General features: G+C 40.7%; 1 protein-coding gene across 3 annotated transcripts in view; it reads right to left on the reverse strand.

Annotated features, from left to right (window-relative positions):
* The window catches only part of SRPX (sushi repeat containing protein X-linked), a 116,949-nt gene that overhangs the window by 28,681 nt on the left and 74,264 nt on the right, over positions 1-14,004 (reverse strand). For all 3 annotated transcript variants that reach the window (XM_069063478.1, XM_069063479.1, XM_069063477.1), the window contains one exon: positions 3,866-3,992. In XM_069063478.1, the coding sequence (XP_068919579.1) occupies positions 3,866-3,992 (127 nt within the window). The remainder of the gene's footprint in view (positions 1-3,865; positions 3,993-14,004) is intronic.

A 14,004-nucleotide genomic window follows, 5' to 3' on the forward strand; every position in this document is an offset into this window, starting at 1 on the left:
CTTCTTCTTCTTCTTCTTCTTCTTCTTCTTCTTCTTCTTCTTCTTCTTCTTCTTCTTCTTCTTCTTCTTCTGTCTTTGTCTCTTTCTCTCTCTTTTTCTTGTGCCTCCCCCCACAGGTACCTTCTTCTCCAACTCATTCTCATGTGCTGCCTTCCCCATTAGAATATAAGCTCCTTGAAGGCAAAGACTGTCTTTCTGCTTGTATTTGCATTCCCCATGCTTTGCATTGTACTTGGCACATGGTGCTCATTGACTGACTGACAGCCTAGACAGATGAGTTAAGCAAAGGGTAATTTGTTTTGTTGGGTTTTATTTATTTATCCATTTATTTATTTTATTTGTCATTCATTCATTTATTTATTTGTTCATTAATTTATTTATTTTCATTTTCTGTGGACAGCTGATTCCCCCGCTCCCCACAGACACGAGACACATGAGAATATGAACTAAGAGGGAGGCAATTATATGGCAAAGTGGACAGAGTGCTGGGCTTGGGATCAGGAAGTCCTAAATTCAAATATGCACTCAGCCACTTACTAGCTATGTGACCCTGGGCAAGTCACTTAACATCTCCTAGAATCTGTTTCCTCACCTGTAAAATGAGGATAATAATACCACCTCCTTCCCTCTTAGCGTTGAATCAAGTGAGATACTATTTGTAACGTGCTTAAGAAACTTTAAAGCACTATAAAATGCTAGGTGTTACTGTTTGTAAAGTTTTTCAAAAAGTGCTATATAAATATTAGCTATTATAACCTGGTGATGAGTCTCCCTAAACTAAGTTACGCTAGTCTCTGGATAACTTTGTCTATTGCTAGGCCCAAGAGGCTACAATTAAAATACCTCTGAGAGGGACTATGCCTCAGTTGTCAATAGTTCTCAATATCATAGCTAATTTGAATATATATCTGTAGAAATGGAATTCCAGATTTGCATCTGTGTAGATGGCCAGAAGTCCTGTTGAAAAGGGCAGCAAGGTGGCATAGCAGATAGGGTGGTGGGGCTGGAGTCAGGAAGACTTTGAGACCAAATCCAGCCTCAGACATGTACTAGCTGTGTGACCCTGGGTAAGTCACTTATCCCTGTTTGCCTCAGTTTTCTTATCTTTAATGAGCTGGAGAAGGAAATGACAAACCACACCAGTATCTCTGCCAAGAAAACCCCAAATGGGGTCACAAAGTGTCAGACATGACTGAAATGATTGAACAACAGCAACAGGGATCTCAAAGTCAAGTCTCCATTTATCTCCCCATTTGGCTGAGAATGGTAATGGTTTTATAGTTCCTTCATTTCCACTCTGCTTACAGTATCTTTTTGAAGTTCTGTATTGTAGAGTACAGAAATTGAAAAAGCAATTGCAGTAGAAGGGGAGAGGGTCATTTAAATGCCCTTTAAAAATGTCACCATTATAACCAGAGCATCCAAATTACCAATGAAAATGCCAAGAGAGATGCAGCTGGTGAACCTTTAAGAAAATACAACCCTCTAGTGACCCAGCCAAGTCTAGCTCAGTGTTAAATGCTGTTCTTACAATACGTCATTTCATTTTTCATTCTTAAACCCACATGCTTTATTTCTTTCCTTTAAGAATTTGGGGCGGCCAGGTAGCACAGCAAGTAAGAGCACCGGTTCCAGTGTTGAGAAGACCTGGAGATCGAATCCCGGGCTCAAACACTCAGCACCACCCCCAGAAATAACTGGCCATGTAACCTTGAGCAAGTTACTTAACCCCAATTGCTTAAAAAAAAAAAAAAAGAATTTGAGCTAGGGGGTGGCCAGGTAGCACAGTGAGTAAGAGCACTGGCCCCAGAGTCTGGATGACCTGGGATCGAATCTGGGCTCAGATACTTAGCAGCACACCCAGAAATAACTGGCTGTGTAACCTTGAGCAAGTTACTTAACTCCAATTGCTTTAAAAAAAATGAATTTGAGCTAGGCAGGTGGCCAGTGGTGAAGAAATAGGGAACAATGGGAAAAAAGGCAAAACGTTGTCTTCTTTGAAGAGCGCCAGGGAGGTAGAAGACAAAGTGTGAGGTCAGGGATTATGTGTCAGTGCACTACAACTGATGTGGCTGAGACAGCCCCAGGCTCCAGAATGTGTTTGTGCTAAGGTGGAACCAATGTGGAGATAGGGCATTGCCTCCTTCTCCCCTCCACCCCACTGGTCACTGACTTGCTGTGGCACATAAATTTCCTGGGTGCCTGCCCTTCATTCTCCTTTCCCCATTAGAAAACACAGAAAATATCCTGATTCCAGTGGTCTTAACCCACAGTCTTTGTGTCAAATGCCAACTTCTCAGGGGCATGGAAACAATAATACTGCTGAATGCAGCCTGAACCAGATTAAAATGTAGCTGGTAAATATTTAACAAAATAAAAAAATAAGATAAGACAGAGATAACATTAATATGTAGCATTCTAAGTCAATATGCAGACGACAGGGATCTTTGTTGTTGTTCAGCTATGTCTGATTCTTCATGATCCCAGTTGGGGTTTTCTTGGCAACAATACTGGAGTGGTTTGCCATTTCCTTCTCCAGCTCATTTTGCAGATGAGGAAACTGAGGCAATCAGGGTTAAGTGATTTGCCCAGGGTCACATAACTGAGGTCAGATTTGAACTCAGGAAGATGGGTCTTCCTAAACTCCAGGCTCAGTGCTCCATCCAATGGGTCACCAAACTGCCCCACAGGGCTCTTTTTATGTGTGGTTAAGTGGCCCCCATTTCTATTTGAGTTTGGCACCATTGATGTAGACCACCTTACCACTTTTCGATCTTCTATTGCTGCCATATTGGCTCTTTGTTCAACTCTCTATAAGTTTGAGCCCTGAGCAGCTTGAAGCCTTGGTTTGGAATATCCAGCTGGAAGTCTAAACTGCTAGCCTGCCTTTGGAGCTGGGGACAGCTTGTTGTTCCCCCTTGGCATCTGTCCTCCTAGAGCTACCATTTCTGTGTGGCAGTATTGCTTTTTAGGAATAGTTCCCTCCCCTTTCCTCCTACACCAGGGGTCATCAAACACCAGTCCAAGGGCCAAGTGTAGCCAGCTGACCATTTTTGTACAGCCTACAACCTGGAGTGCAAAATGTGAAGTTGGTTTGCTCTCTTAATACACAGACCCAAAGGCATGTCTGATTCTTTCATCCCACCACAAAACATTCCTCCTGTATTATCATCTGTCTTGATTCTACGATCACTCTTCCAAAATTGACTAAGGACTTTTCATACTTGGCTTATACCTTTTGATTGATTGACTGATTCAATCCAGTTAGATGGGCTTTCTTCAATTACACTAATTGGGGTAATACACTATTACATTATTATAAACCTTGAATTATTATTGTCTTCACTTTACAGATAGAGATAGACTTTGCAAGAGTTACATAGCTAGTAAGTGTCTGAAGCAGGATTAGAACTCAGGTCTTTCTGATTCCATGTGTAGTGTTTTATCCACCAGATGACAACATAAGTCACTTGGCATCACTTTGTGTCATAACTGGTCTAAAGAGGACAACATAACAAAATGAGCTTAAAACCTGTCTCTGACACTTAGAGTTTATGTGACCATGATCTACTTCACAAGACTGCTCTCTGTCTCAATTCCTTCATGGGCAAGTAAGTATGGATCTTCTCCCGCTCTCAAATGCAGTCATCTAAGTAAGATGCTCTGTAAGCTTTAAAGTGCCCTAGAAACATTAGTTATCATTGTTGCTGTTATTGACAAGTACAAACCTATCACCAATTATAAGTAGAGCAGTTCAAAAGCAGTTCAATCAGGGCACTTGCCCTACTGACCAGGACTCAGACACAACATCACTGGATATGTGAAATAATGCGATTAGTAAAACTAAAATTGACCATTTACTTACTCAGTCAGGATGCCGTCCGCAGTGTCCCTTCCCTCCGGAGTCTCCCAGAATACCCGGACAGTCAGCTTATTGGGCTCTGCTATCCGCTCCTTCACGCTGGGGCACTGAATTCTAGGAGGCTCCACATCTGCTCAAGCAATCAAAAAATTTTCACTGTCATCATTAAGAGACAAGGCTGTCAAATACCCAGGTCCAGAGGGATGGGGGGAAAGGATCCAGAGAGCCTTACTGCTCAGCAATTGTCAACACCACTGTTCTTAATTTTGAGCATCTTTAAACTCTTCTCTCATTCCTGCCACTTGGCTAACTTTTCCTTCTTAATCCAGTTTTTTTTTTCTTTCCTGCCATTAGTTGCTTCTATTTTTTTGTTTTTTTATTCATTTATTTTTAACATTCATTTTTTTTGCTTTTTTTGGAGGGGGGAAGGTAGGGCAATTGGGGTTAAGTGACTTGCCCAAGGTGACACAGCTAGTTTTTTATGGTAAGTGTCTGAGGCCGGATTTGAACTCAGATTCTCCTGACTCAGGGCTGGTGCTTTATTCACTGTGCCACCTAGCCACCTGTTTAACATTCATTTTTAAAAATTTTGAGGTCCAATTTTTCTCCCTCCTTCACATCCCTCCCCCACCTCTTGAGAAGGTAAACAATATATCAATTACAAATGTAAAGTTATGCAAAATATATTTCCATATCAGTAATGTTGCAAAAAAAAAAATAATGATGAAAGTGCTTCAATTTGCACTCAGACTTAATCAGTTCTTTGGGTGGACAGTATTTTTCATATAAATCCTTTTGAATTCTCTGGTATCATTGTCTTGATCAGAATAACTAAGTCTTTCACAGTTGAACATCATTATGATATTGCTGTTCCTGTGCACAATGTTCTCCTGGTTCTGCTTACTTCACTTTGCATCAGTTCATATGTCTTCCCAGGTTTTTCCAAAATCATTCTGCTTCTTATTTCTTATAACACAATAATGTTCCATCACAATCATGTACCACAACTTGCTAAGCCATTTCCCAAATGATGGCCATCCCCTCAATTCCCATGTCTTTGCCACCACAAAAAGAGATGCTATAATATTTTTGTACAAATAGGTCCTTTTCCCTTTTATTCCGATCTTTTTGGGATACAGACCTACTAGCAATGTAGTTAGATCAAAGAGTATGCATAGTTTGATAGCCCTTTGGGCTTAGCTCAAAATTGTTTTTCAAAATGTTTGTACCAGTTCACAGCTCTAACAACAAGGCATTAGAGTACTTACTTTTCTACATCCCCTCCAGCATTTATGATTTTCCCTTTCTGCCATGTTAGCCAATCTGAAAAGTGTGAGGTGGTACCTCAGAGTTGTTTTGATATGATTTTATCTAATCAATAGTGATTTAGAGCATTTTTTCATGTGACTATTGATAGCTTTGATTTCTTCTTCTGAAAACTGCCTGTTCATATCCTTTAGTCATCAATAAGAAAATGTTCTCTTATTTTCATAAATGTCTCAGTTCCTTGTGCATTTGAGAAATATATTGAACACATTAATTAATAATTATAAAATCAATAATATATATTTAATATCTATTTGGAGTCATGTGGGCTCCAGGCCAGCCCCCACCTCTGTGTCACAGGTCTCTCTTTCCAACCTCCTAAGTTATCTTGGTCTGGAAAAACATCTCACCCTGCCCTTTTGTTGCCTCTACTGCCCCAGAAATCAATCTGAGGAGTTATTTAAAGTTGTTTGAAGGGGAATGTTTGGAGAGTCTGACTGTGATGCTTCCTCAACTCCACCACCTTGGCTCTGCCCCCATCAATTCAGTTTTGACTAGTGTAACTTAAACAGACAAGGCTGGGTCACCAGAGGACAACTGGGCATTTTCTAGCTGGTAATCTATGCTTTAGGCAGTAGTGTGCTTTCTGAGGTCTAAGAGGGAGTAGGGGAGAACAGAAAGACTATAGTATATCACTGTCTATCACTCTCCCGAAAATTAACCTAGAAGCCAGATACCATGGAAATTATCCAGCCTGAATTGTAGAAGTCATTCTACTACAGTGGATGATTTATACTACTAACTCGTAAAATCATATGGCACATTAGGGCCTAGTAGAGATTTTTTGAGATTTTTCAGCTTCAGAGGATTTTAACCTGGGATCTATGAATTTTTAAAAGAGAAAGACAGAGACAGAGACAGACAAATAAATGGATAAGTAGATATTATATAGATAAATAACTATATTTCAATATAATTGGTTTCCTTTGTAATTTTATGGATTTTATTTATTCATTTAAAATATTATTCTGAGAAGGTTGTTACTGTTATTATTGTATTAAGCACCTACTATGTACCAAGTGCTTTACAAATATTATCTCACTTAATTCTAACAACAACCTTAACAACCTTGGGAGATAGGTGCCATTATTATCTCCTTTTTACAGTACAGGAAAGGGAGGGAAGGTGAGAGGAAGGAAGGAGGGAAGGAAGGGAGGGAGGGAGGAAGGAAGGAAGGAAGGAAGGAAGGAAGGAAGGAAGGAAGGGAGGGGTGAAAATAAGAAGGGAAGAAAGAGGAAAAGAAAGAAAAGGAGAGAGAGGGAAAGAAGGAAGGAAGGAAAGAAGGACGGAAGGAAGGAAACCAAAACACCAAATACCAAAACAAGGTTATCTCCAAGCATCGTGCTTTCTTTCTCAGATGAACCATCTGATTTTCCCTTTCATTTTACCCTCCAGCAATCCAAACCAATTATTAAATACTAGTGGTGACCATTAGTTATGTAAATTACCACAAATTTCCATCAATGGAGTGAAATATTGTTACTATAGAAACAGACATCCTTCAAGCTTGAGTCAGTGGTGCCACTCGACCAGATAATTTGAACACATTGAAACACTAAGTCAAAATCTTAGATTCTAATACCCCCTTGGATACCAACACAGATGGCATATTTGTTGCATTAGAAATGGACTCCAAGCTGAGAGAGATAGCTGGCATGTTAAAAGATGTAGTTAGGGTCCAATAAGATCTGAGCTGACTAGAACTATGGGTAAAATCAAATAATAAGATTTAACAATTTAGTAAAATTAAAGCAAAGTCTTACATTTAGGTTCCAAAAAACTACATAAGTATGAGATGCAGGAAACTGTGGTTAGGTAATATTTCATGTGAAAAAGATTCAGAGGTTTTCATAGGCCACATATTCAATTTGAGTCCATTGTATATGATGAGGCAGCCACAAAAGCTAGTGGGATCTTAGCCTCCATTGAGAGGCCAAGTGCCCAGGACTATCCATGCCATAGCCATATCCTGTCCTGAGTACCATGTTGAGTTCTCCATGTCACACTCTAGGATAGATATGAATGAACTGGAGAACTTCAAAAACAGAGTCAACAGGATGGAAAAAGACCTTGACATCATGTCATATGAAGATCGACTGAAGGAACTGGTTATAAAAAGACATAGCAGGGACATGACAGTTTTCTTTGAAGATCTGAAAAACTGCCAAGTCTAAGGGAAGAGGGGAGGAAGAAGGAAAAGGGAACAAGCATTTAGTAAGTGCCTACTATGTGTCAGGCTTTGTGATAAGTACTTTACAAATATTATGTCACTTAATAAGTGAGATGACACTTTTTTTTGCTTCACAGAGGGGAGAAGTAAAAACAACAGATGAAAGGTATAAAGGGGCAAGTTTACACTCAATTTAAGGAAAACCTGAGCTTAAATATTGGTCAGATGCTCGCTGTATAGTCATAGACTTGTCATTTAACCTCTGTTTCCTCATCAATAAAATCACAGTAATAAAGACTAGCCTTCCGCCTTCAAAGGGCTGTTATGAAGAAATTACTTTGCAAACCTTAAAGCACTATATAAATGTGTGTTTCTGGGTTGGGTTTGTTGTTGTTATTTTTCACCTCCCAAATCCAAAATGTAGACAAATGCCATTTCCCCAGTGCCCCAAAGATTCTTTGTCCAGTAGTTCTTCTCTTAGCTCACCTAAAATGACTGTTAGGCTGGCACCTTAATCCTTTCTCTCATCTCTTCCTTCTTCTATGCCATCTTCTTCTAGACTCCTCAGTGCAATATGCTCCCTCCCCCGCCTCCTTCAAATTCCTTCTCTTTCATTTCTCCCATGAAGTCTCTCATGGATAGTCCCCAGATGTTAACACTATCACCACCCCCAATTTTACATGGTGTAGACTTGATGGTGGTGGGGCTAATTTCAAGGATTGCAGGCAATCCCATGACAGAGAGTGAGCAGGGAGGCTGCCCAAGCAGACCACATGGCAGGGGGAGGAGAACTGAACTGAGATGAGAGAGTTGCTTGGGTGGTGCTGGGTTTCCCGAGCACTTGGAACCTTCAGAAAGGCTCTGGCAGCTTCATTTACTGTAGGCTCTCTATTGCCCAAGGTTGCAAGCTTTCCAAAAATTATTAAAGACACACATAAGAAAACCCATGAGAATTCCAAGAACAAAAGTCAGCATCCTCAACTATGTAGATATCCAACTGGAACCTCATTAGCCTCAAATTCACATTGTGGAAAGTCTTTCAAACTTGAGGCCTGCAGGATCCACTGACAATTACTGAGAATTAAGAAATGTCACAGTAGCAATGACAAGCTTTTCATTTCCAATGTGAATTAGGAAGGCAGAGGGTACATAATCATGGACCGATAGGACATCTAGTTCATATGTCCAGAAAGTTACCAACCTGTGCATATCCTTGACTCTCATGAGGCCAGTACCCCAAAGAAATCAAAGAAAAAGGAAAAGGAGTCATGCACAAAATATTGTACCTAGCTGTACAAAAACATCTATAGCAGTTCTCTTCCTGGTAGACAAAATTGGAAATTAAAGGAATCTCTTATTGTGGAACGGCTAAACAAATTGTGGTATATGAAAGTAACGGAGTATGACTGTGCCACGAGAAAGGATGAAGTGGACAATTTCAGAGTACACCAGGAAGACCTCTATGAACTGATGCAGACTGAAATGAGCAGAACCAGGAGAACAATTTATAGAATGATAACATTATAGAGGAAAACAATTGTGAAAGACTTTTAAAACTCTGATCAATGCAATGAGAAATAAGAACTCCAAAAGAAGGAAGATGAAACATGCCAACAACTCCTTGACAGAGAGGTGATAAACTGAAAAATGAGACATAAATTTTTGGACATGACTAATGTAGGAATTTGTCTTGCTGGGCTAGGTTGATGTATATTGAGAGATATGGATTTTGTTTTCTTTGCTTAATGAGGGGCAGCAGAGTGAGAGGGACAGATTAACAAAAAACAAAAACAAAAAAATTTATTACCTGAAAATTTCTTTTTTAATTTTAAGAAATCTTCTAGCTCAACCACTTCATTTTACAGATGAGGAAACTAAGGCCCAGAGAAGTAAAGTAATCTGAATAAGGTTACACAACTAGTTAGTGAGAGAATCAGGATGGAAACCAAAGCAGTTAAGTGGCAGGTAGCTAGTGTGTTGGCAATTAGAATGCTGAACTTGTAATTAGGGATACATTGGTTTAAAGTCTGTCTCAGGGCAGCTAGGTGGCGCAGTGAGTAGAGCAACTGTTCTGGAGTCAGGAGGACCTGCGTTCAAATTTGGCCTCTGACACTTAACACTTACTAGCTGTGTGTCCTTGGGCAAGTCACTTAACCCCAACTGCCCTGCCTTCCCCCCTTCAAAACAACAACAACAAAAAGTCTACCTCAGACATTTACTAGTTGTATGACCCTACCTAAGTCACTTAATCTCTTTCAGCCTTAATTTCCCCATCTGTAAATGAGAAGGTTGGCCTTGAAGGCCTTTCCTGTTTTAGATCTATAAACCTGACTCCTTGCCCACTTCCCTATTAAACCACCCTGCTTTTCAACTGTCTGATTTTTGTATTGCAATGTGCATTTGCCAAATATGACACAATCAGGACCTTGAGGTTTTTAGAAAACAATCTGCCAGACTCAGACGTTTGATTTCAGCTTCAATGATTTTTGTCTCTCTAAATGAATTTGCAAATAGCACTGTCGACCCCAGGCAAACTTCTGAAGGAATCATCATTAAACCCAACACGAGCAAGTCACTTGAAATGCTAAAGGATCCTTAATATCTCTTTATAAGAGGCTGTTGGGGATTTTCTCTTTTACATCTCAGAGGTGTACCTCACAAGTGCTTAATAAATGGCTGTTGAATTAAATTAATTCTAGAGCTGTACTGAGGCCACACAAGTATTTATACTGGTCTTTAAGCTCAGTGGGCACAAAGCAGTCAATCCCTGAAACCAAGCCAATTTGTATCTTGTGCATTCCCAAAAACAATTAAATGTTAGCTCTGGATACCTTTTGTTTTGTTTTGTTTTTTTAAAGACACACTTTGAAATTTATTTCAATTTTTTTAAAACCTTTTTTTGGCTTGAGACAAAATTGCTGGGCTATATATCCAAAGCAGAATTTCCAACCAAGTGCTTTTTTCAGTCTTCACTGCCTGGTATTGTTCTGTAAGCCAAGGGCACACTTTGTTTAAAAGGATTAAGAATAGGGGAGGGAGAGGTGGGGTGCAGCTGTGAAATAATCCCTGTTTAAGTCTACTTTTAATTGGCAGTGAAGATTGTTGCTGTTTATCTGTTTTGGTTTCTGAAATAACCGGGCATTTGTGCAAGCTGCCAAAAGTGCTCCTAAGTCTGCGTGTGGTTTGGATGAAGGAATTCATTTTAATTCGTGGCATTTTCAAATTATCCAGACCACAGGGCTGACCACCTCAGAGTACAAAGCCGATCTCTTCTCTCTGCTTTGGACCTCAGATTGTGGTCCAAAATGTGGCAAAATGCATCGTCCACGCTTTATTTGTGGAAGCCTTGGAGCTATACACACAGTCATGATGTGTCAGTTCCCAAAATAGGTCCAGAAGCCGACAAAAAAGAAAACAACTCTATTAGCCTAATTCCATATATTAAATTACAAAGAAACAAATGCTTCCCTTGAGGAGGAGGAGGACAACAGAAGAGGGAGCAGATACACTTCAGATGTATATCTGTGATCAAAATCAGGAAAGAATCTGCCTACCTCCTTTCTCATTTTCCATTCTTTCTCCTAGTGATTTTAATAATAATTACAATAGGCACACTTTGTGTTCCAGACCCTTGCCTAATAGACTGAAAAGGCTGGGAGCTGAAAATCACCCTCCCCCCTGAAGTGGGAATAGCTCCTAAATTCTGTCTCTTCCCCTGGTAGTCTTCCAAGGCCATCTGGTTAGTTTTAGGGCATATTTGCTTGTGTTTTTATAACAATCAGCATTTTTCCCCCTTTATTTTGCGAGCTCAGGAAAGTTAAATAGGACTGAACTCAGAAATCTTCTTTGCCACAATTGGTGAGGCAGAAAGCTTTCACAATCTCCATCTCCTCCCCTCTGCTTTTACCCAAGAGGGGAGAGAGTTCTTTACAACCTCCAAGATTTGGAGGGAGACTAGATTGCACATACCAAATCACAGAGTAGAAATTGAAAGCTATTTCCATGATGAGAGACAAAATAAGGGAAAAGGGGGCACCATTTGAACCTGAACATTGGCCTTCATCATTCACATTTCTTAAGGGAGCTACTCCTGAGAATGCTTGACAGCTAAAGTTTTTCTCAACATGGCTCCAACCTCCCTTTCCATACTTTGTATACCTTGGTCTCCTTTGTGTATTGTATGCTCCAGTCACACTGGCTTTCTTGCCATTCCTCGCACATTACAGCCCATCTCTAGTCTCCATTGACACTGGTTGTCCCCCAGTTTGCAATGCTTTCCCTTCTTACCTCCATCTCTTAGAATCCTTGTGATTGTTGTTCAGTCATGTCCGACTCTTAGTGTCCATGGGGTTTTCATGGCAAAGATACTGGAGTGGTTTGCCATTTCCTTCTCCAGTTAAGGCAGACAGAGGTTAAGTGACTTGCCCAGGGTCATAAAACTAGTAAGTCTCTAAGACCAGATTTGAACCCCAGGCCTAGAGCTCCATCCACAGAGCCATCTAGCTGTCCCTTAGAATCCTAATTTCCCTCAAAGTTCAGGTCAAATGCCACTTTCTACTTGAAGCCTTTCCTGATTACCCATCTTCTCACTCCAGCTGCTAGGTCTTTCCACCCTCCCCTCCCCCCCCCCCCCCAAATTTACCTGTATGTATTTTTTATAAATTGTACAATTATGCCTCTCTCTGTCTCTCTCTCTCTCTGTCTCTCTCTCTCTCAATTTCTCTCTCTCTCCCTCCTTCCCTCTATCCTGCAACACCATGCACAGAAGCTTTCCAGAAGAACTGCTACTGTGAATAGCTTTTTAGGTTCTGATTACTCAGTATAGTGATCACTCTATTCCATAACAAAAGCAAAACATGCATGGAAAATCAAGGTACAGCATTCACAATATTACAACTTATCACAGAAAATCACAATATAATATTCACAACATAATCTCAAAGTAAAATGGTCACTCTTAAGTTAACTCAATCACTTATCAGTAGTCTCAAGGTACAATAGTCAAAATCTTCCACTCATGGGGCAAAGTCTTGATTAACTCAATCAGTCACTTATCAGTAGTTTCAAAGTACAATACTCAAAGTACAATCAGTCACTTATTCAGCAAAGTCTTACTAAGTATCCTACACAAACCCCTCCACCCCTAGGTCACTAGTAAACTACAATTTCATTTTTTACTCAGTACCCAAGGAGAGGTCTTGTCATCTTGACTTGGGACCTGTTCTCAGATTCCCTGGATCCCCTTCCATGGTCCCAGATTCTACCTGGATTCACCAGACTGTCACCTGGGTTCAATGGCAGACAGCTCCCAGTTCCTCTGGGCAGTTCCTGCTCCACACTGGTGTTCACAGGGTCTGGTTTATGTCAGCTCCTTCACCATTTCTGCTCCAGAGAATTCAAGGCTCAACCAAGTTGCAAACAAAGAAAGTCTCAGCATCCCAGTCATGCTTCAGTCACCTGGGCTCCTGGCTCCTGGCCTCTTGGCTCTAGGATCCTGGGATTCTGTTCAGAAGAAGCTCCACCACCACAGGTTTTCAGGACTCAGTTCTCCATTCTTCTGTAACTGCTCTTCGACCAGATCGCAGTCTCAAGGAAATTCTGACTGTGCGTCTCTGGGGCTTTTTTTATATACACAGTATTACCTACTTCCTTCAGCCAACCCCTTCCTGTTATGTCAGTTAACAGGAGACAGGAGTCCATACCTTCTGTTCCCCCAACCAGAGGCTTGATCAGTTACTAAGTGTTAAGTACCTGCTACTTTTGCCAACACAAAAGGAATCTTCAAATTCAAAATTACATTACCATTACATCTCCCTCTCTCCTTCTCTCTCTCTCTCTCTCTCTCTCTCTCTCTCTCTCTCTCTCTCTCTGTCTCTCTCTCTCTGTCTCTCTCTCTGTCTCCCTTCCTCCCTCCCCCTCTCCCTCTCCTTTTCCCTCTCCCTCTCTTTCGATAGAATGTAAGCTCTTTGAAAGCAGAGACTTTTGCCTTTGTATCCTCAGAATCCAATATCTGACACATAGTAGGTACTTAATAAATGCTTGTGGATTTAGAGGAATGGCTCTACTTGTATCCACCAATGACTTTTATTTAATCAGGAAAAAACAGATTTCATCAAGGGTCTATGATGTCATCACTGTGGGAACCACCTACTATGTACCAGGTACTTTCCTAAGTATTGGAGACACAAGAAAAGGCAAAAGTCCCTGCACTTAAGGAGGTAGTCTAATAGTGGAGAGAACATGTAATCTACCATGTACAAACAAGCCATACGCAGGATAAACAGGAAATAATAATACAGGGAAGACCCCAGAACTAAGGGGGGATCAGGAAGGGTGTCCTTTGGCTATAACTTGAAGGAAGTCAGGTGAGGTGGAGATGAGGAGGGAGAGTATTTCAGGCATGAGGGACAGCCAGTGAAAATGAGAGATAGGAGAATCTTGTTTTACAGATGAGGAAAGGGAGGCAAACAGAGGTTAAGTGACTTGATCAGGGTCATACAACTCCTAGGTGTCTGAAGCTGGATTTGAAATCAGGTCTTCATGACTGTAGGTCCAGTGCTCTGTGTATTGTGCTACCTAACTGCCCTTGGAATGCCAAGGAGGTCAGAGTCACTGGATACATGAGGTGGGGGTATAATTTCTTTTT

The sequence above is a fragment of the Petaurus breviceps genome, unplaced genomic scaffold (genome assembly GCF_028583685.1).
Source record: "Petaurus breviceps papuanus isolate PSGF00001 unplaced genomic scaffold, PetGlider_PUasm1.0 90574, whole genome shotgun sequence".
In the NCBI taxonomy this organism is placed as follows: domain Eukaryota; kingdom Metazoa; phylum Chordata; class Mammalia; order Diprotodontia; family Petauridae; genus Petaurus; species Petaurus breviceps.